At 37.8% G+C, this 24,756-nt stretch overlaps 1 protein-coding gene across 4 annotated transcripts in view; it reads right to left on the bottom strand.

Annotated features, from left to right (window-relative positions):
• LOC150077487 (LITAF domain-containing protein-like) overlaps nt 1–24,756 on the bottom strand; it is a 103,330-nt gene that overhangs the window by 31,915 nt on the left and 46,659 nt on the right. For 2 of the 4 annotated variants that reach the window (XM_090386392.1, XM_090386393.1), the window contains exon 3: nt 17,619–17,693. The exons of the other annotated variants lie outside the window; for them this stretch is intronic. In XM_090386392.1, coding sequence (XP_090242518.1) covers nt 17,619–17,693 — 75 coding nt within the window. The remainder of the gene's footprint in view (nt 1–17,618; nt 17,694–24,756) is intronic. 4 annotated transcript variants of the gene reach the window in all.

Here is a 24,756-nt window from a genome sequence, read left to right as displayed (position 1 = left end):
AAGGATGCCCTCATAATTATGGCTAAGGGTTTGCTTACTTCACTTGCTGCCTCCTTCATTAAAACTGGATAGATTCCATCTGCCCAGGTCCCTTTTTTATGTTTAACTTCAACAATTTCCCCCACTTAGCTCTCAGTTATCACAAAATCACTTAGCTCCCTGTTAGAGTTTGATAAACTTCTGGCATTCCTCTCTTTGAATAACCCCTCATATGTGTGAATGTAGATGCAAATTACTCATTCAGTTTATCAGCTACTTGAGCAGAATCATCAATAGTTGAACCATCTATGTTAAGTGGTCTAAGTTCTCTGAGCAGTGCAGACGGGCTGCAAGAGTAGCTCATGGAGTATTGTCAATGATATACAGGAATTTTTCCAGCAGGGATAAGGAGGTGATTATTCCATTGTATAAGGCAATGGTCAGGCCACACCTAGAGTACTGTATACAGGTCTGGAGGCCTCATTTCAAGAAGGATGTAGAGCTGCTGGAACGAGTACAGAGAAGGGCAACAAGATTAGTGAATGGAACAAAGGGGTGCTCTTACGAGGAAAGGCTTAAGTTTTGCAAATTACAGTGTCTGGAGACTAGGCACCAGCGAGGTGATCTGATAGAGGTGTATAAAGCCTTGAATGGTTTAAGCATGCTCAATGCTGATGGGATTCTTCCTCTAGCTCAGAAAAATCACCTGAGAGGGCATAAATTCAAATTGAGGAAAGACAGATGTAGGATAGACGTGCGGAAATTTGCCTTTAGCCAGCGGGTGGTCGGTTGGTGGAACAGACTGCCATCCCTTGTGGTGGAGGTTGATAGCCTAAATAAGTTTAAGGCTCAGCTGGACAGGTATTTTGAACGAACAGAGGGGTGAAGTGGAAGTGGTTTTTTTTTTTTTTTTTTTTTGGCTGATGCTGCATAAGCTTGCTTTCTTGCATCAAATGCCTCTACTAATGCTAATGCTAATCTGATTCATCTCCTTTCTTCTAGAGTTTACATAAGTAAAGAACTCTTTGCTGTTTTTCTTTGCATCCTTTGCCAAAGATTTCTCGTAATCTGCCTTTGCCTGACTAACCTCCTTCGTGACTTGATTACAGATTAGTTTATATCTATCATAGGCTTCTGTGTCCCCTGATAATTTATATGCATCCCATTCACTTTTCTTCTCTGCCACAAGTCTCATTAAATCATCCGACATACATTTAGGCAGAACCTTGAACAGTATTTCTTAGTTGGTATGAAAAGCCTAGTAGCCTCCAAGATTAAGTCCCTGAAGGCTTTCCATTTAGAAATCACTGTTGGTAACATCATCCATTGATCCTGCTCTATAGAATTTAAATTGTCTGAGACCTCTGCAGTCACCTTTACGAAAACAAAAACCTTCCCTTTACCCTTGACCGTCGTTACAACTTTAAGTAAATTCCATATCAGTGCACTGTGATCACTGTCACCTAGTAGTTCCTTTATCTGCAAATTCCTAATGCATGCATCATCACTGCTCATAATCAGATCAAGGATATTACTCCCTCTGGTTGCCCCTTGAACATGTTGCTCTAGAAAGCAATCCTCCAATAAATCCACAAAAGTCTTGCTAGTGTGCAAGTGACCAACTCACAAGTTCCAGTCAACATCTGGAAAGTTAAAATCCCCCATTACAAAACATTCTGACTTACTGGCCCATTCAATTTCTCTGCACAACTGTTCACTGTACTCATCAGAGTCATTAGGCCTATAACATACTCCTATTCTCATTTTCTCTTTCCCAGTGTTTATGTCACACCAAATAGACTCAACATTGCACTGCCCACCCATGTCAACTGGATGCACTTCCTTAGATTTTGTTTTTTAACTAACAGCATAACTCCTCCTCCCTTCCTAACCTGTCTGTCCTTTCTGTTCACATTGTACTCCCCAAATTCCAATTCTGCACTGCTTATATCTGTGTGACACCATGTCCCTGCTATCCTAACAATATCTGCCTTTGATGACTTGATCAGCACTTCAAATTCATCAATTTTATTTACTATACTTCTAGAATTAGTGTACATTTAAGTATACATGCACTTGTTCTTACTCTTGTTACCCTAACACAGCCCATGTATTTACTTGTTCCATGATGACTCCCAGCAACTTGCTCTCTAGACTGCTGCTCATTACAATAGAAGCAGTGCATGAATCACTACTTTCGCTTCTGCCTGCAGTTAACATTAATCTTTTAGTCTGTGAATCCCCCCCCCCAAAAAAAGTTAGTTGGAAATAATATCACGTAAAATTGCTAGCAGAGATAATTCCTACACAGGTTACCATGTGAGGAAGGGGGCAGAGGAAAGGAAGCACAAAATGTGCTGAAATTAGCATGCCCTGGCTGAATATTCAGTGTAATCATCTACAAGCTTATTGCCCAAATGCTGCTAACCACTGTGGATTGAAGTGCATGCCACTCTACAGTTCATAGCCATTGTCGGTTTAACAACCAGCTCGCAAAATTCTTGAAAATTTAACAATCGGCTCACGCAAGCCAGCTCCAGCACACCACTGAGAATAAGTCCGGGATTCTTTCCCTTCTTGAAACTGATGAGTTCTACTCAAGCGAGTAACTTCATAAGAAATCAATTGATTGAGTCATTCATTTCTGGAAAAAAAACCCTCAATTTTCGAAATTTTGTCACTTATTCCCTTCTTCAAACTAATGGTCCATTGTAGTGTTAGATTATAGGGAATTGCAGTTTTGGATTGTGTAGGGACATCCACTACCCTTTGGCTGTATAGTGGTCAAGGATATCCTTTCTGCTGTTCACAAGTGCTGTGTCCCCTTGAAGAGGTGGTGCTTCCAAGTTCCTTGTCTTTATTTTAATTATATTTCTCTATTTATTATAAAGTGTCTATGATGCATTGGTAGGTGTGAGGGTGCATCTCCTTGGGTGTGGAGTTCTGCATTGTGCATATGCACCGTTCAGGTGAGCTTTGCTTTTTTTTCCCCTCTTATTTCTATGATTTTAATTTGAATATTGAGGTACCTTGGTATTTGGGTAGCAGAATCACACCTTGTTAAGTATAACTAATTATAGTATTAAATTTGCTGCAGTTATTTCATTAATGAAATAACTGCAGCAAAATAACTATAGAATCAACCGATAACTACTACCAAAAAAAAAAGATTTTTGGTAACAAAGCTCACATTGGAAGATGTACTTGATTTCAAAAACTGGTGGATCAGATTCCAGTCTTCAAAAAAACCACAAAATCAATGGATAAAACTGCAAATTTTCTCATTTCAAAGAATAGACATCGACTCCTAAAGGGTATCTTACAGTCTCAGACTACATCGATCAATTGGTAAAGCATAGTTTCCTGCTTGAAACCTGGGATGAATTTTGAGTTACCTAAAACAAAATCCTACAACCAAATAATATCTATTAATGTGAAGAAAATGCAAGCAAAATCGCTGCATATATTCCACATTACAGGAAAGCATTTTATGAAAATATTCTTACTTGGCCAACTACAGCAACTGAAAGAGAAGGTGAATAGGACTGAAAAGGTCTTCATGATTTTTTTTTTTTTTTTTCCATTTGATTGTTTTCCCTTTTTTGCAAACATTTTCTCTTCATTTGTAATGTTTTTGCTCATTAGTGTATTAAAATAAAATTTTAACTCCTCTATTATGATTTTATATGGTTTGTCACTATGGAAGTTTGAAGAAGGGAACAAATCCGTAAACTTGTAACCATGGTAACTGATTAAATAATGTATCAAAAAATTTCTAATAGTTGTCTGTTATTGAAAATAAAGGGTTGTAAATTTTATATCTGAGGCAAAAATCAATAAAACTGAAAATATAAAAGTTGCAGTTTTATTTTATTTTACAAAATCAACTTACTGGAATTCTTCAAATGGCTGTTCAATCAGGGTTATACTCAGCAAAGTTTAACCCTAATTCTAGTATTAATTTGTTGTGTTTATAGGTGTTTGCTGTGTTTATTGTGATAGGTGTCATTTTCCATAATTTATTATCAAATTAAATTACCACACAGCAGCACTTTTAACCTTACCTGACAGTATGCCAGGTTACTTCAACTTGTTTAAGATATAAAAGCACAATCAGTAAAAAGTTTTCAATGGTAAGTGTAAAAACAGGTACTTGAATATTTAAAATGAAGTATGGTATGTGCTTGAATATTGGTATATCCAACAAATTTAACTACTTCACATTACAATTCACTGCATAGCATAGGCACCTACTATGCTAATAATAATACTCACCTAAACAGCAAATTCATACAACTGTCAAGTCAAGGGTAAAGGGAAAGGATTTTGTTTTTAAATTCTCTGCAGTGGGACCACTTATGATGCTTCCAACAGCAAATTCTAAATGGGAAATAACCAAAGAAGCTAATAGGCTTTACATACTGACAAAGAAATACCGTTCAAAGCTTAGACCTAAATGGATATCAGATTAACTATTAAGACAAGAGGCAAAGAAGAAAAGTGCATGGGATGCATATAAATTATCAGGTAATACAGAAGCCTATGGTAGATATAAATTAGTCTGCAATCAAGTCACAAAGGAGGTTAGGCCAGTTAAGGCAGATTACAAGAAGTCTCTAGCAAAGAATGCAAAGCAAGAGAAGAAAGGGGTGTTGAATCACATTGGGCCACTTGATATCTATAGGTTTACTATTGATGACCCTGCTCAGGGTGCAGACAAACTAAATAGGTATTTTGCATTATATTCACACTTGATGAATTCTTTAGGGAAGGAGATGCTAGAAGTTTATTAACTCTAAATAGGAGCTAAATGACTTTGTGATAACTGAAAGGAAAGTGGAGAAGAAATTGTTGAAGATGGACATAAAAAAGGCACCTGGGGTGGATGGGATCTATCCAGTCATTAATATATTAAGGGAGGGAGCAAATGGGAGATCAGGGAAGATCCCCGTGGAATGAAGAATATTATGAATTGGGGATATATTTGCACATAAAATGTGCAAATATATCCCCAATTCATAAAGGAGGATCAAATGGCAACATAAGTAATTACAGACCTGTCAACTTATCTGTTCCAGGAAAAATAATGGAGTCATTGGTTAAAGAAGTAATGCAGAACATCTGGACAGTTATGCAATATCCTGCACTCACAGCATGGATTTGTTAAGGAGAGGTCCTGCGTAACCATTGAAATAACTGCAGGGATCAAGGAACTATAATGCAGGGACCAAGAAACTGGATGAAAAAATTAATTTTGACATCATATACTTGGATTTCAGGAAAGCTTTTGATACTGTTACACATAAAAGACTGATGTACAAACTGGAGCAATGTGGCATTAAGGGCAAGCTACTGCTATGGAGAAAGGGATAGTTAAGTGGAAGAAGACAGACAGTGGTTATCAATGGACACTGCTCTTCGTGAACTAATGTTATTAGTGGAGTTCTCCATGGTTCAGTGCTAGGCCCATCATTGTTTTCAATATTTAACAATGACATTGATATAGGTAGATCAGGTTTAAAGTCTAAGTTTGCAGATGTCATTAACCACCCTGCCAAAGGTTGGCAGGGTGGTTAACAACAGTTATTGGGGTGAGTTACTACAACAAGATCTAGGAAAATTAAGTCGATGGGCTGAGAAATGGCAGTTGACATATGCAAGGTACTGCATATATGGGCAGCAGTAACCTCTGAGTTATTTATCTTATCAACTGTGTGGTACTTATCAACTTGTCAACTGTGTGGTACTACACTCAAGGTAGAAGAGAATGAAAAGAGACCTGGGGGTAATTGTACTGTCAGACATGAAATTCTCTGAGCAGTGCAGGCATGTTGCCAGAACAGCTCATGGGATTTTGTCAGTGACATATAAAAACTTTGCTAGAAGGGATTAGGAAGTGATTGTCCTTTTATATAAGGGATAAGGACTCCAGACCTATACAGTATATAGATCTGGAGCCCTCACTTTAGGAAGGATGTAGATATGCTGGAATAGGTGTAGAGAAGGACAACCCGACTGGTGAAAGGAACAAAAGGGTGCCCTTACCTAGAAAGGCTGCGGTTCTGCAAATTTCAGCATTTTGAGACTAGGCACCTGCTGGGAGATCTGATTGAGGTGTTTAAAGCCTTCAATGGATTGAGTAAGTTGAATGTTAATTGCATTCTTCCACTTGCTAAGACCACACACAAGAAGTGGGCACAAATTCAATTTGATGAAGGATGGGTGCAGAATAGATGTGCGGAAGTTTACATTCAGCCAGCACGTTAATTGTTGGAACAGGCCTCCAACTGTCATTGTGGAAGTAGTAGTGGCATGTGATGAAGAAAGCAATTGTATGAGCTTATGCAGCATCATCCACAAAAAAAAAAAAAAATAAATAAAAAAATTACAAAACAATTCCCTCTAAATGTTTGTCCAGTTCCTCCTTAAATTTATTTAACCTATCAACTTCCACGATAGATGGAAGTTTGTTCCAGCAATTAACAACCCGCTGGCTAAAGGCAAATTTCCGCACATCTATTCTACATAAGTCTTTCCTCAATTTTAATTCATGCTCCCTTAGGTTCACATAATTGATGAATTTGAGGTATTGCTCTGCAATGAATGCAATGAATTTGAGGTATTCATCATTGATGAATTTGAGGTATTGCTCAAAACATCGAAGGCAGATATTGTTGGGATATCAGAGACGTGGTGTCACACAGATATAAGGGATGCGGAACTGCAATTTGGGGAGTACAACGTCTACAGAAAGGATAGACAGGATAGGAAGGGGGGAGGTGTTATGCTATTAGTTAAGAAACACATAAAAACCAAGGAAGTGAAGCCAGTCGACATCGCTGGACAGTGCAGTGTGGAGTCAGTTTGGTGTGACATAAACATTGGGAGATCAAAATTGAGAGTAGGAGTGTGCTATAGGCCTAATGACTCTGATGATTATAATAAGGAACTGTACAGGGAAATAGAGTGGGCCAGTAAATCAGAGTGTCTTATAATGGGAGATTTTAATTTCCCAGATATTGACTGGAATTTGGGGGCTGGATACTCACACACTAGCAGGGCTTTTGTGGATTTATTGGATGATTGTTTTCTACATCAGCATGTTCGGGAGGCAACTAGAGGGAGTAATACTCTTGATTTGATTATCAGCAGTGATTCTTCATGCATTAAGAATCTGCAGATAAATGAACCACTAGGTGGCAGTGATCACAGTGTGCTGAAGTGGGATTTACTCAAAGAGGTAACTACCATTAGGGGTAAAGGGAAGGGTTATTGCTTCCGTAAAGGCGACTACGATGGACTGAGACAGTATTTAAATTCTATACAGTGGGACCAACTGATGATGTTACCAACAGCAAATGCAAAATGGGAAGCATTCAAAGAACTTATCTTGGAAGCTACTAGGCTTTACATACCAACTAAGAAATATTGTTCAAGGTTTAGGCCAAAATGGATGTCAGATGAACTAATGAGGCATATGGCAGAGAAGAAAAATGCATGGGATACTTACAAATTAACACATGACACAGAAGCCTATGATAGATACAAGTTGATATGCAACCAAGTTACAAAGGAGGTTAGGCAGGCGAAGGCAGATTACGAGAAATCCTTGGCAAGGGATGCAAAGAAAAACAGCAAAGAGTTCTTTACTTATGTAAACTCTAGAAGGAAAGGGATGAATCAGATTGGTCCACTTGATATTGATGGGTCAACTGTTGATGATCCTGCTCAGGTAGCTAACAAACTAAATGAATATTTTGCATCGACATTCACACATGAGGAGTTATTCAGCGAGGGGAATGCCAGAGGTGTATTCAACTCTAGCAGTAAGTTACAGAATCTTGAAATAACTGGGAGTAAAGTGGAGGAGAAACTGTTGAAGATAAACACAAGAAAGGCACCCGGGGTGGATGGGATCTATCCAGTTATATTAAAGGAGGCAGCAAAGGAAGTAAGCAAACCCTTAGCCATAATTATGAGAGCTTCCTTGGACTCAGGGGAGGTACCCATAGACTGGAAATGTGCAAATGTGACCCCAATTCACAAAGGAGGATCAAAGGCTGACACAAGTAATTATAGACCTGTGAGCTTAACTTCTGTTCCAGGAAAATTAATGGAGGCACTGGTTAAAGACGCACTGCAGGATCATTTAGACAAGACTTCAGTTATAGCTCAGACACAGCATGGTTTTGTTAAGGGGAAGTCTTGCCTGACCAACTTGATTGGATACTATGATGCAGTCACAAAAGAACTGGATGCAGGGAATAACTTTGATATTATATACTTGGATCTTAGAAAGGCTTTTGATACTGTTGCACATGGAAGACTGCTACACAAATTGGAGCAGTGTGACATTGGAGGCAAATTGCTGCTATGGATAAAGGGGTGGTTGAGGGGGAGAAGACAGAGAGTGGTAATCAATGGACACTGCTCATCGTGGACTGATGTTATTAGTGGAGTCCCTCAGGGCTCAGTGTTGGGTCCATTATTGTTTTCTGTATTTATAAATGATATTGATGATGGTATATCGGGATTAATGTCCAAGTTTGCAGACGATACAAAGGTTGGCAGGGTTGTCAAGGACACTACTGACACTATGCTGCTGCAACAGGATCTGGAAAGGTTGAGCAGATGGGCTGAGAGGTGGCAAATGAAGTTTAACATTGACAAATGTAAAGTACTACACATGGGAAACAGCAACCCCAGAGCAACGTATCAACTCTGTGGTACAACACTGACAGTGGTAGAGAATGAAAGGGACTTGGGGGTGGTTGTGCAGGCAGATATGAAGTTCTCTGAGCAGTGCAGATGGGCTGCAAGAGTAGCTCAAGGAGTATTGTCAATGATATACAGGAATTTTTCCAGCAGGGATAAGGAGGTGATTATTCCATTGTATAAGGCGATGGTCAGGCCACACCTAGAGTACTGTATACAGGTCTGGAGGCCTCATTTCAAGAAGGATGTAGAGCTGCTGGAACGAGTACAGAGAAGGGCAACAAGATTAGTGAATGGAACAAAGGGGTGCTCTTACGAAGAAAGGCTTAAGTTTTGCAAATTACAGTGTCTGGAGACTAGGCACCAGCGAGGTGATCTGATAGAGGTGTATAAAGCCTTGAATGGTTTAAGCATGCTCAATGCTGATGGGATTCTTCCTCTAGCTCAGAATAATCACCTGAGAGGGCATAAATTCAAATTGAGGAAAGACAGATGTAGGATAGACGTGCGGAAATTTGTCTTTAGCCAGCGGGTGGTTGGTTGGTGGAACGGACTTCCATCCCTTGTGGTGGAGGTTGATAGCCTAAATAAGTTTAAGGCTCAGCTGGACAGGTATTTTGAACGAACAGAGGGGTGAAGTGGAAGTGGTTTTTTTTTTTTTTTTTTGGCTGATGCTGCATAAGCTTGCTTTCTTGCATCAAATGCCTCTACTAATGCTAATGCTAATAATCTGAACAAATGGAAGAAACACATCAGAATTCAGTGTGCTCAACCCATTCAAGGCCTTATACACCTCAATAAGATCACCTTGCAAGTGCCTAGTCTCGAGCCGCTGCAATTTGCAGAACTTAAGCCTCTCTCTTGGTAAGAGGATCCCTTCATTCCCCTCACCAATCTTGTTGCCCTTCTCTATACACACTCAAGCAAATCTACATTCTTCCTAATAAGGCCTACAGACCTGTACGCAGTACTCAAGGCGGGGCCTGACCATTGCCTTATACAGAGGGACAATCACCTCCTTTTCCCTGCCCTGGCAGCCTGTCTGCATTGCTCAGAAAACTTCATATCTGACTGCACAATTACTTCCAGGTCTTTTTCATTTTCTACCACCTTAAGTGTAATACCATACAGTTGGTACGTTTCTCTGGGGTTACTTCTATCCATATGCAGTACTTTGCATTTGTCAATGTTAAACTTCAGTTGCCACTTCTCAGCCCATCTGCCCAAATTTTCTAGATCCTGTTGCAGTAACACACTGCCATTACTGTCATTAACAACCCTGCCAACTTTTGTATCATCTGCAAACTTCAACACTAAGCTTGATATACCTTCATCAATATCACTGATAAATATATAAAACAACAGGCGCCTCCATAGTCAGGTGGGCAGGAGGCATCAGTGCATAGCACACGCCTCTTGATTAGACAGAGGTTCGAGTTCGTGACCACAAAATACGAAGGATGCGGAAAGGTCAGGAAATGACCACCGCATATCCCCAGAGCAATATGGCCTTTGTTGCTAATGCTCCTAAAAACCAAATAATAACAACAACAAAATAACAGTGTACCCAACACCGAACCCTGTGGGATTCCACTAATAACATTAGTACACGAAGAGCAGCTCCCACTGATTACCGCCCTCTCTTCTCCCACTCAATCATCCTTTTATCCATTGTAGCAACTTACCCTTAATACCATTCTTCCCCAACTTGTACAGTAGTCTTCTATGCGCAACAGTGTCAAAAGCTTTCCTGAAATCCAAGTATATGATATCAAAATTATTTTGTGCATCCAGTTCCTTTGTAACCACATCATAATATCCAATCAAATTTGTCAGACAAGACTTTCCCTTAACAAGCCCATGCTGTGTCTGAATTATTGCTGCAGTCTTGTCTAGATGATCCTGCAATGCATCTTTAACCAGTGGCTCCATTATTTTACCCGGAACAGAAGTTAAACTAACTGGTCTGTAATTACACGTGTCACCCTTCAACCCACCTTTGTGAATTGTTGATGCATTTGCACATCTCCAGTCCGTGAGGACCTTCCCTGAGTCCAAGGATGCTCTCATAATTATTGTTAAGGGTTTGCTTATTTCCTTTGCCGCCAACTTTATAATATAACTGGATAGATCCCATCCACCCCAGGTGCCTTTCTTATGTTTAACTTGAACAATTTCTCCTACACTTTGCTCTCAGTTATTACAAAATCATTAAGCGCCCTACTACAATTTGATGATCTTCTGGCATTTTCAAATCTTAATAACTCCTTGTGTGAATGTAGATGCAAAATACTCATTCAGTTTGTTTGCTATCTGAGCAGGATCATCAACAGGTTGAACCATCAATATCAAGTGGACCAATCAGATTTATTCCCTTCCTTTTAGAGTTTATATAAGTAAAGAAATCCTTGCTGATATTGTTAGCATCCTTTGCCAAAGATTTCTTGTAATCTGCCTTCACCTGCATAACCTTTTGCATCTACATTCACACGTGAGGAATTATTACAATTTGAAAATGGAAGAAGGTTATCAAATTGTAGCAGTGTGCTTAATGATTTTGTAATAACTGAGAGCGAAGTGGAGGAGAAATTGTTGAAGTTAAACATAAGAAAGGCACCTGGGGTGGATGGGATCTATCCAGTTATTTTAAAGGAGGCGGCAAAGCAACTAAGCAAACCCTTAGCCATAATTATGAGAGCATCCTTGGACTCAGGGGAGGTTCCCACAGACTGGAGATGTGCAAATGTGTCCCCAATTCACAAAGGTGGATCGAAGTGTGACACGAGTAATTACAGACCAGTTAGTTTAACTTCTGTTCCTGGTAAAATAATGGAGTCGCTGGTTAAAGATGCATTGCAGGATCATCTAGACAAGACTGCAGCAATAATTCAAACACAGCATGGGTTTGTTAAGGGAAAGTCTTGTCTGACAAATTTGATTGGTTATTATGATGTGGTCACAAAGGAACTGGATGCAAAAAATAATTTTGATATCATATACAGTCGGTCCTCGTATAACACGTGTTTACATTACACGAATTCGATCATACACGATTTATAAATAGGGGAACGTTATCTTATATAACACGAACCAAATTCGCTTATACACGATTCGCCTTTGTGTTTACAAGAAATGGCAGTCGAACGCAACACTTTAGGAATGAAGAAGATTCTGAAAATGTATTTATGTGTTTTATATCAGTGAAGGGGAAACACATTTCACCATAATAACGTAAAAACCAACACAATTCCAGTTATCGATATAATAGCAAATGCAATTAGATGGAGTTTACTACCAGTTTATAACAGATTTCACTAGCAGAAACGCAACTGTAAATTGTTTTTATTGTTTTATGGTAGTAACCCCCAGAAATGTGCTTTAGTAAAATGTGAGGTGTTAATAGTGTATCTCGGCCTTTACGGTGTTGTTTATTCAGTTGCCACACACGCGCGCAGCTTTGCTTATGTGTATCAAGCGTGCCTCCTCGTTTTGTAATTGTGCTTTATTCCCTAAAAATGAGTAAAATACTTAAAAGGTGTGAAAAGGAAGCGTTCTGGCTAAGACACTGCAGATTCAGAGAAAAAAAAAAAAAAGCAATATCGATAAACAGAGGCGGACTGGATCAAAAATTCTTAACCGGGAAAATTTATAGTGGCCTCATACTACGATTTATGGCCAAACTCACACTGGCCTCTGGCACACCGTGGTTTCCCCCGTAAGGCTTCTGTCCGCCTCTGTCGATAGAGAAAAAATATGAAATTGTGAAACGCTTTGAGCGAAATGAAAGGCCATGTGATATTGCACGTGCTATAGACCTAAATCAGGCACCGCCGAGAATTACAAAGAATGCAGAGAAAATAAAAACAACTTTCATAGCAGGAACAACTCAGTGTAATTAAAATCCATTAGATTAAGACACAAGAATTGGAAGAGATGGAACGGCTGTCATCTGTTTGGATAGAAAATCAAACAAAAAGCAAGTTTGCTTACGATAGAAGCAAAAGCATTAGCAATATTTTATTACGACTTACGTATTATAATTTATACTTACGTATTATAAAATACGTAAGTATTTTATTACGACTATTTTATTTAATATAATATAAATTTTTTACGGATAAAATACGTATTTTATTTGTAAAAAATACTTTTTTAGTATTAAAAAAATACTAAAAATACTTTATTATAATTTTATTACGTATTTTAATCGTTATAAAATACGTTAAGTATTTTATAATGATTAAAATTACCCGATTATTTATTGTTTGGTAATGTTTTGGTTCCAAATGTGTGTTCAATCTTGGGTGGTCGGCACCTAACCCTACTTTTCCCATAGGGCCTGTTGTTTATATTGCACGATTTCGCATTGCACGAGGGTTTCTAGGAACGCAACTATCGTGCTATACGAGGACAGACTGTACTTGGATTTCAGGAAAGCTTTTGACACTGTTGCGCATGGAAGACTACTGTACAAATTGGAGCAGAGTGGTATTAAGGGTAAGTTGCTACAATGGATAAAAGGATGGTTAAGTGGGAGAAGACAGAGGGTGGTAATCAATGGGTGCTGCTCTTCGTGGACTAATGTTATTAGTGGAGTCCCACAGGGTTCGGTGTTGGGTCCACTGTTGTTTTGTGTATTTATCAATGATATTGATGAAGGTATATCAGGCTTAATGTCGAAGTTTGCAGATGACACAAAGGTTGGCAGGGTTGTTAATGACAGTAATGGCAGTGTGCTACTGCAACAGGATCTAGATAATTTGGGCAGATGGGCTAAGAAGTGGCAACTGAAGTTCAACCTTGACAAATGCAAAGTACTGCATATGGGTAGAAGTAACCCCAGAGAAACGTACCAACTGTGTGGTACTACACTTAAGGTGGTAGAAAATGAAAAAGACCTGGGAGTAATTGTGCAGTCAGATATGAAGTGTTCTGAGCAGTGCAGACAGGCTGCTAGGGCGGGTCATGGGGTTTTGTCAATGATATATAGGAATTTTGCTAGCAGGGAAAAGGAGGTGATTGTCCCTCTGTATAAGGCAATGGTCAGGCCACGCCTTGAGTACTGCGTACAGGTCTGGAGGCCTCATTTTAGGAAGGATGTAGATTTGCTTGAGCGTGTACAGAGAAGAGCAACACGATTGGTGAGGGGAATGAAGGGATTCTCTTACCAAGAGAGGCTTAAGTTCTGCAAATTGCAGTGGCTGGAGACTAGACACCTGCGCGGTGATCTGATTGAGGTCTATAAGGCCTTGAATGGGTTGAGCACGCTGAATTCTGATGGGATCCTTCCACTTGTTCAGATTACCAACCTACGGGGACATAAGTTCAAATTAAGAAAGGACAGATGTAGAATAGATGTGCGGAAATTTGCCTTTAGCCAGCGGGTGGTTAATTGCTGGAACAAACTTCCATCTGTCGTTGTGGAAGTTGATAGGTTAAATAAATTTAAGGAGGAACTGGACAGGCATTTGGAGGGAATGGTGTGATTTTTTTTTTTTTTTTTTGGCTGATGCTGCATAAGCTCCTACACTTGCTTTCTTGCATCATGTGCCACTACTACTACTACTACTTCCTCCTTTGTGACTTGATTACAGACTAGCTTATATCTGCCATAGGCTTCTGTGTCACCTGATAATTTATATGCATCCCATGCATTTTTCTTCTCTGGCCACGAGTCTCATTAGTTCATTTGACAACCATTTAGGCCTAAACCTTGAACAATATTTCTTAATAGGTATGAAACTTTTAGTAGCTTCCACGATTAATTCCTCGAATGCTTCCCACTTAGAATTTGCTGTTGGTAACATCATCATCAGTTGATCCCACTGTACAGAATTTAAGAACTGGTTGAGAGTTTGAATAAGAAATTCGAGAGTTTGAGAAAGTGGGTTTGAATAAATTCAAGGAAGAATTAGACAAATTCTTGGAGGATACAAATGGGTGAACTGCATAGGTTTCTTTTTTTTGGCTGATTCTATATAAGCTTGCTTTCTTGCACCTTGCCATTACTACTACTAACTGGCATGCCAAATCCCCAGAGGATAAAACACTAGACTTAAACCATATTTTCATTATTTTATTACATAAAATAATAACAAGATTAAATATAAAATAAATAGCATACAGCAAAGTACAAACCAAAAATTATGGGTACCTTGAAAACTTAAATATTTTTATATATACATCCAATAATCTGGAATCTGATAATATACGATAATATACTACTGCCATGATCCTGTGGATGCTAGAATATCATATTTCTACTGTACTTACTGATCATATGGAAAGGTCTGTGGCCAACTGTATCCCCTTTGAGAAAATGCGTGAACTGCTACTTAGGTTTGTTAGGTTGTGTTGGTCAAATAGTTTATCAATAATTTGTTTTACATTGTTTTGATTTCACTACAGTGGATAGTTAATTTAAGTTCCACAGGATGCAATAAGGTCAAGAAAATTGCATTACTAGCTCATACGTCAGTATAGTTTATATACTGATTAGGGGCCATCGCAAAACTACAGTCAAAACAAAATTTATGCTGACACGAGCAGCAAGTGTCTGAAGATGTGCCTTTACTCTGATCAGTTTCGAAGGCAACTAAGAGCTGATTATCAACACTATTCTATTCCTTGAGATTCTGGATTATCCAATTATGTGTAACACAGTCTCACCGATGTATTACACCATTCCAGAATGAGAGTTACCCTGGAGGTAAGTGGGTTTCTTGCCAAGCAAAAAAAAGAAAGGGAGCAAGGCCATACTTTCAAGGATATCTCTGATATTAATTACATTACTGCAATAGCTCTCGAGTTCCACTGCAAAAATATACACATTATTTGGATTTTGTGAGATCCTTTTGTTTTGAAGAGCTAAGGTTTGTGTTGCTCAGCTTTAGTTCCCCTATGCAGAAAGTATTGTTTTCTTTTTATTTGTTTTAATTTAATATTTTGATTTAATTTTTATTTGTTTTGCACCAGGAATGGTGGGTGTACTGATATTCTACTAGAGACAGCAGACAGTTTGCTTTACAGTTCTAGGTGTGTTTGGTTTAGTTATACAGTGACCAATACTGACTACCCACAGAGCTAGCATTTGCTGGGTGGGATAGCTACTGATACTCACCTGTTTAGCTAAGCATAAGTCAGCAGTTTGGGTCAGTAGGGATTTTTTTTTTTTTTTTTTGCCACTTTCCAGGTTACATTATGTTCAGTTGTGTACTGCTGTATCTCTTTTTCTCATTTTCAAAGGTAGCACCCCCACGGAATAAGCATGATGTTCTTATCTGCAGTTCAGATGCTTGGATGTCGTGGCTATGTAGTCAGTATGAGTCAGCATGGGATCCCCATAGGGTGCAGATAGCTGCTCCTCTGCAGATTGAGAATGTCCAAACTTCTAGCACTGGTGGCAACATAAGGTGGTTTGGAATGTAAGCTTTAACATAGCAATTAAGATAACCTGCCTTAATCAGTGTTGGTAGTCTGCAATTGTTGAAGTTATGTTCTAAAGGGAACAAATTCTTAACTTCGATAATTTAATATACCTTTCTGCTTTGTCATGATTTGTCTGAGTTTGATGACTCCTTTATCTTGCAGTTCTAGTTTCAGTTCCTCATCTGATGGACTGATGAAGTCCTATTTAGTGATGTTACTTCTTCACTTGTTTAGTGAGATGTAGGAGGAGAAAACAGTAACCGAGGTAACACCAAAAGTGAGTTTTTGTAGTTCAGAGTGCCAAGCATTAATAACTTCAACTAACAAGTGGCCCAATCTTAAACAACACACTGTCTTGGATGCCTTATTGTACTTTGTAGGATTTTTCCTTCTCATTCACTCTTGGGTTGAGTGAATAAGAAGGAACATTAGAATGAAGATGCTGTGTATATCAATCTTTTGACGTGTCACTGTGACAGAACAAGGTTCATCATATTTAGGACCTGCTATAATTTGGCATGTGAACCCCAATGGAATTCTGGACCCTCTTTGCTCCATTTGTCAGTCATTGTAGCAACTTTTAGCCCTGGGAGAGTGACTGCTTTTCCTACCAGGTTTTCAGCCCTACTATTTGGAGACAGGAGGAATATCACCTAGTAACCAAGTGGCTAAGATCAACACACTGGTGAGATTAGAGTTAAAAAAAATAAAGGTGGTTTTCCTTTCTGAGCTGTAATTACTTTTCCTGCAGGCCCTATAAGGGTTTGTATCATGAACTAAAATGAAATAACCTGTATAAAAATAATAACACTGTGAATTCACTTGTTCACTAAAATAGTGCCAAACTCAGGGCCACTTTTTTGGCATATAGAGTATAACCCCACACTTTGTCAGCAAAATATTTATATTTTCAATCTTTTTGTTAGAAAAATATATTTCAGAATGTGATACCTTTTTTTTTTTTTTTTTTTTTGAACGATTAGTTAATCCTAGCTAGAATATGCAAAATATGCTACATAGTAGCAGGAAAGTGAAATAGCTTTATATGACGATTCTACAGACTATAGAGTAATAAACATGTCATTCATCTAATGTTAATACATAAAGTAAAAAGAAAGTCTGAAACAAGTATTAAGTATATTTATTTGTTTATTTATTTTTTGCCAAGATATAAAATATAAACATAAAATGAGTCTCACGCCAGGTATACATATCCCATACATCCAACAATTTAACTAACAAACAAATGCACACTTTAAAAATATTCAGCAACAAGTTGCTACCATGCAAATTACCAATTTAAGGGTTCAATTTCAAATGAAACATATAAAAAATATTTTTACTAAATGGATTACATGGATATATGCAATCCATAGTGAATTCAAATGTGTGCAATATTATGAATAAACTGCATTTATCATGCAATCATCATGCATATCTAACCATTTCTTCATGAAAAGTTAAAAAGCATCCTCGTGCTATAAAAAGTATCTGACCTGCCATAGGGAAGACTGGAACCCCACCCGGGGGTGGTGGATGTGTGGGTCCTGGAAAAATGGTCATGCTTGGAGCTGACCATTGGAAATCCATGTAAATGCATGGAGAAAAGGAAAGAAAATTTATGGTTTTAGTATTACTTCCTACATGCATAAAACCAAACACGGAAAAAAAATACAATTAAGGATGCTCAAAATAAATTTTTATAGATAACCTGTAATTTGTAGAAATGAAATATTATCATTTCAAGGTGATTAAACTAGCATCATAAAATAAATCTTTTGGTAATAAATAAATCATTACAGCTGATAACTATTCTAACATAGAAAAAAAAAAAATCATAATATACAAGCACAGTCATCCAACATTTAAGAATATGAGATATGGGAAGAATCAAATTATAAATTAACAATGCACTTAGAGAAAATGTGAAATATAAAATATCTGTCATATAATCATGGCATCATTATTTGTGACATATTGTGAAATTCTTCAAAACAAGTTGCCCTCCATATACTTCAAGTAAGTAATATTTTTCCATTAGAGAAGGCTAATGTTACTTATTTTCAGTTGAGCCAACCACTCATACAGCACTGTTTCAAAAGCTATTTGGCTTCTCATCAGTGGGTAGGTAGGTATACCCAGAGGAATAAGGGTTGACAACCCAGTTGTGACTTATATACACTACATGAGAGATGGCAAAGGGTGTGCTCTTTAAACTAATAATATTTTAGGCAGAAAGCCTCAAACTACACAAAATTCAATCTATAGCATTAAGTTATTGCATTTGCATCATTAGTAGTAGCAGCAGCAAATGATGCAAGAAAGGAACCTTACATAGCATCAGCCAAACAAGAAAAAAAAAAAAAAAAAATACACACACTTCACCCATCCTTACCCTCCAAAAATTTGTCTAGTTCTTCCTTGAATTTATTCAAACCATCCACTTCCACAGCAACAGATAGAAGCCTATTCCTGACCATCCTCGACTTAAATTTATGCTCCCGCATGTGTGTAGTCCCGGCAAGAGGAAGAATGATTAACATTCAGCTTATTCTATCAATTCACAAGGCCTTAAACACCTCAATCAAATCACCATGCAGGCACCTAGTCTCCAGACACTGAAATTTGTAAAACTGAAGCCTTTCTAGGAAAGAGCACCCTTTTGTTCCCTTTGCTAATCTGGTTGCTGTTCTCTGCACTGGTTCCAGCAGACTGACATCCTTCCTAAAGTGAGGCCTACAGACCTCTATACAACACTCTAGATGCAGCCTAACCATGGCCTTGTACAAAGGGATAATCACCTCCTTATTCCTACTAGCAACGTTTCTGTATATCATTGACAAAACCCAATGAACTATCCTGGCAGCACATCTGAACTGCTAAGAGAATTTCATATTTGATTGCACAATTACCCAGAGGTCTTTTTCATTTTCTACTAGCCTGACTGTAGTTTCACATAGCTGATAAGTTACTCTGAGGTTACTGCTACTCACAAGCAGTATCTTGCATTAAACTTACACTGCCATTTTTCAGCCCATTGACCCAATTTTTCTATATCTTCTTGCAGTAGCTGACTCTGCTGACTGTTCTAACCAACTGCCAACCTTTGTATCATTTGCAAACTTAGACATTAAACCTGATATACCTATATCAATATCATTGATAAATACTGAAAACAACAATGGACCCAGTACTAAACCCTGGGGAACTCCACTAATAACATTAATCCATAAAGAGCAGTGCCCACTGATAATCACTGTTTGTCTTCTTCTACTTTAACCATCCCTTCCTCCAAAGCAGTAACTTGCCCTTAATGCCACATTGCACCAGTTTGTATATGTGCAACAGTATCAAAAGATTTACTGAAATCCAAGTATATGATGTCAAAATTATTTTTTGCATCCAGTTCCTTAGTCCCTGCATCACAGTAACATACTAGATTGGTTAAACAAGACCAACCCCTTATCAAATCCATGCTGTGATTGCAGTATAATTGCATGCCTGTCCAAATTGTCCTACATTATTTCTTTTAACCAGTGATTTCATTATTTTCCCTGGAACAGATATTAAGCTGACAGGTCTGTAATTACTTATATCACCTTTTGATCCCCCTTTATTAAATGTGGATACATTTGCACATCACCAGTCCACAGGGATCTCCCCTGAATCCAAGGATGTAATTCAACCACTTCCTTTACTGTTAATATAAACATAGAAGTCTTTGCTGTCTTTCTTTGCATTCTTTGCCAGAAACTTCTCATAACATGCCTTAACTTGCATAACCTCCTTTGTGATTTGATTACAGACTAATTTATATATACCACAGGCTTCTGTATCAACTGATAATTTATAGGGATCCCACACACGTTTCTTCTCTGCTTCTTTTCTCATTAGTTCATCTGACATCCATTTAAGCCTAAACCTTGAACAGTATTTCTTAGTAGGTATGAAAAGCTTAGTAGCTTCCAAGATTAATTCCTTCATTGCTTCCCATTTAGAATTTTCTGTTGGTAACATCATCAGTTGGTCCCACTGCATAGAATTAAAAAACTGTCTGAGACCACTGTAGTCACTCCTACGAAAGAAAAAGCTTTTCCCTTTACCATTAAGAATTTGCAGGTAAAAGACTGATTGAGGTGTATAAGGCCTTGAATGGGTTGAGCACGCTGAATTCTGATGGAATCCTTCCACTTGTTCAGATTACGAACCTAAGGGGGCATAAATTCAAATTAAGAAAGGACAGAAGTAGAATAGATGTGTGGAAATTTGCCTTTAGCCAGCGGGTGGTTAATTGCTGGAACAAACTTCCATCTGTCGTTGTGGAAGTTGATAGGTTGAATAAATTTAAGGAGGAACTGGACAGGCATTTGGAGGGAATAATGTGATTTTTTTTTTTTTTTTTTTTGGCTGATGCTGCATAAGCTCATACACTTGCTTTCTTGCATCACATGCCACTACTACTACTACTACTACAGCTTGCCTTACAGACTTTTGTGGTAAATGTACAAATTTACAAATTACTGCAACACCATATCACAATTTTCCTCACCCAATGAGCAGGACCTCCCACATCTTTGCTTGCACAAATCTCTCACAGTACTGTAAGCTTCAAATTTGTCATGAATTCTTGAAACTGTTCATGTGAATTTGCAAATTCACATCTGCAGTCTCCAAACTGTACACTCATTCTCAGATTTCCATTACCACTTTAAATTTGCTTTGCATTTTTTGAACATTAAACATCCAATGCCATGTTGTTTATTATCCTTTACATTATTTTGTTTTAACAATTGATAAACGTCTTTTATCAGCAAAACCTACTAATCAAAGGCAAATTTAAGTTCAACTATAAATACATGATTAAATATTTATGTTGAAAATGTATATACATCTTTCTGGTATACTCTACATATCTTTTGGTATTTAAATATTTACAGGTGGTCCATCTAAATTAGTTGTGCTCACATGCTGCAAAATGACTAACGGTATTAAAATGTTTTAAAATAACTGATGTTCCATGCCCAAGGATAGATGCCTTAAAAAAACAGTTGTCCATTCTCATCATACTTTAATTCTAGATTCATATATGCACATCCAGGTGTTATCTACATAAAATGTCACTCAGTTCATGTTCTGTCATCGTTTGGTTTCTGTGTGGTTTCTTTGTGAAAGTGATGGCCTAGATCAGGGGTCCTCGAAATTGAGTCCATCGACCGACCCCCCCCTTTTGGAACTTACTGTGCTGTCATCGATCACCAATCAAGTAGTCAGTAATTAAGAATCACATTATATATACTTACTTTCTCTATGACGGCCTCCATAGCCGAGTGAGCAGGAGCGGGAGTGCAGTAGCACACGCTCTTGGAGTAGACCGGGGTTCAAGCCCCGACTGCTGAATACGGTCAATCTGCCAACCCGCACTGGACCAGCGTGGCAGATTATGGTCCATTTCCCTCAGCATGAATTGTTGAGGAGGCTTCCATCCTGCAGTGGGTTGATAATGGCTGCACTTTACTTTTACTTTCTCTATTATATTAATGTAAACATTATATGTATTCCAACAGAATGCAGAAAACGTCTGAAATTTTAAATCAAGAAAATAAGTAAAACTAAAGTAATGGAAACTGTTATTGAAGAATTTCATCAATATTTCATCCTCAATGCGTAAGATGGGCCTGATGAGCATTAACAAGCACATGGCAATACTCTTGAAAAGAGCACTGACATGCCCTTCTTAATCTGAAAAGTGTTTACTTAAAATTTTGGCACAGAATACTTACTAAAAACATATTGCCTCGGTATACACTTGAATTAATGTGATAACAAAAATCTAGTTTTGATTTTTATCATGCTCTCCTGGAATGTATTCTCAATGTAAATCAAAGCAATATCAGGAGGTAAATTAATTAAATCAATAAAAAATATATATACGTACTTACTTTCTGACTAAAACAGACTTAGAAACTCTCAGGCTGAAGAATGTCCTCTGGTCACATATTGTGAAATTCTTAAAAAATAGTTTGGGAAAATATTTATAATATTGATACTACTTCTTGAGTTATCACGGGTATCAATTACGCACAAAAGCCGATTTGTGATAACACTTTCTTTTTTTCCGCTGATGCTGTACAAGCTTGCTTTCTTGCATCATTTTCCACTATTAATACTAATACTAAGAGTTCTTCAAGAAATGAAAGACAGAGGTCACTGATCTGATGTTTTCACTATGGTGGAAGTATTAAAACTAATGTGGACAGCCTCCACTTGTTCTCTCATAGATGCAAAATAAGAGGGATAGAGGGAGCTGAAAACGGTTATGCCCAAATCCTCAAGGTGATCTACAGCTTGTCAATTGCTAAGCTAAAATAAGCTTACCAACTGACCATCGCAACCATAAGTCACCTTAAGTTGCAAATCATTGTCAGTCAATGCCCTTTCAATCACTAGACTCCCTGCAAATGTGATCGACTTCTGGGGGGCCATATAGAGCATTTGAGAACACCTGGCCTAGACAATAAGACATTTTAGTTTCACGGAGTTTCATTTGACAAGCAAATTTACTATCTGGAAACATACTCTCAAACTACTTCAACAGTGTCACATGATGAGAAAGAGTAACCCCATTCTTTCATACAAGTTATGCTTCACTCTACATTCACTTGATATCACCAAATGATTGTTGATATCAAGTGAATGTACAGTGAACATTGAACATAAATGTACAGTGAATAATGCACATTTATGTCCATTATTAGCCTATTTATCAAGTCAACTGCCATCAAATTTAGAAGCTACTGTTTCACTAAATTTAAGCCAACCTGCAAAGCCAGACACAAGACCATAAATTCCAGTGAGTTTTATAGATGTTATTCTACCATTCTTAATATTTTCCTGACTAAAAGAAATTTTAACAGGTCTTTGCTCTAAAATAACTATTAATTTTTAAAACACACTTTTACAACAATCCTTTCTGTAGAAAGGCCTCCAGTGGATAGAAGCTGAACTATAATAGGGAATGGTGGAAAATACTACAGTTACCTTATAAATGTCAAACTATAGAAAATCTGTAACCATGAAGCTTTAAGGAATCTGCAATATCCCTTCTTCAGAAGGATCTGGGCCCTTTTACCAACATCTTTATACAACCAGCCCATCCAAAATCCAGCTGTCCAAAACATAAAATAACCTGGAATCTGGACATTAAGATTTGTGTCCCCCCCCGCAACACATGAAAATGGACTTATTATTGTTATTTGCAACATTAGCAACTAAGGCCATATTGCTCCGGGGATATGCGGGGGTCATTCCCTTGACCTTTCTGCATCCTCCATATTTGGGGATCATGGGCTTGAACCTGGGTCTAATCAAGAAGTGTGTGCTATGCACTGCTACTCCTGCCTACCTGGCTACAGAGGCGCCCACAAAAATGGAGTCATTTCAATTTGATGCAAAACTCATTTTCTGAATAACACTAATGAACTAGCTCTCCAAACTCAGTTATATTAAAGTAAAATTAAACAATATTTAACCTAACACTTTCAAAAACTACATTAGCGGGCTTTGTGCCTATACATTTATTTATGGCAATTCAGCATTTTCAACTGCTATAAGTAGAGATCTCACATGCAGAGATCTCACTCTCAACAAAACATGTGGATTTTGTTTGGCAACAAAACAAAATTCAAAATTTACAAGATTTATTTATTTAATTATTATTTATTATATTTTTTTTTCTTCAAAAATTGCATTTGAATATAAACATGGCCATACCTTCACTGTACATAAAAACACTTAAGGTGATATGCAGTACAGTAAACCCCCGCGAATAGCGGGGGTTACGTTCCTGAGAATTGCCGCGAATACCGAAAACGTGAATACTGAGTTATGGCTCCCATAGTAATAAAGGGGTTCCTTTCCAAAGTATGAAATATATAAGAAAAACTAGTCTAAAATTTTGTCTATGTATGTATTATATGTTTTGTTATTTTGGAGCATTAGCAACTAAGGCCATACTGCTCCGGGAATATGCGGCGGTCATTGCCTTGACCTTTCCGTATCCTCCGTATTTGGTGGTGACGGGGCTCGAACCCCGGTCTAATCAAGAAGTGTGTGCTCCTTCCCACCTGGCTACGGAGGCGCCATGTATTATATGTACCTTCATAATATGACTATGTACATAGTGAAATGCAACAATATAGCATCGAAATGAAAATAAGAAACAATTTAATATTAAATATAATATTTATTAGAAATTTCAAACAAATCTTTCAAACCAGCGCCTTTGCTAACTAAAAAACTTATCCCGCTGGTGCTATCACCCGTTTCGCTAAAGTGTTGATAAAGGGGTTTTGCCTTTTCACGAATGATGAGTGAACTTAACGGAATTTTATTTTGAGTTCGGCTTCTATCCACAGGTTTAAAACCTTTTCCATTTTTTCTAATTTAACATCACGAGTTACAGAGCAAATTTTTGAAGCAATTAGCGCATTTTCACAGACACTACAGCGGATTTTTTCTTCCGATTACGATTGATCGGAAGAAATCTATTGACTAATGATTGATCATTAATCAACGGTACGATTAATCATACCGCTGACTAATTGATTTTATAATATTTTGCCACTGAGGAGACAC

Source organism: Mastigoproctus giganteus, chromosome 12 (assembly GCF_048544385.1).
Source record: "Mastigoproctus giganteus isolate SK-2022 chromosome 12, ASM4854438v1, whole genome shotgun sequence".
NCBI lineage: Eukaryota > Metazoa > Arthropoda > Arachnida > Uropygi > Thelyphonidae > Mastigoproctus > Mastigoproctus giganteus.
The sequence above is the reverse complement of the archived record's forward strand: the minus strand, read 5'-3'. Positions and strand labels throughout refer to the sequence as shown.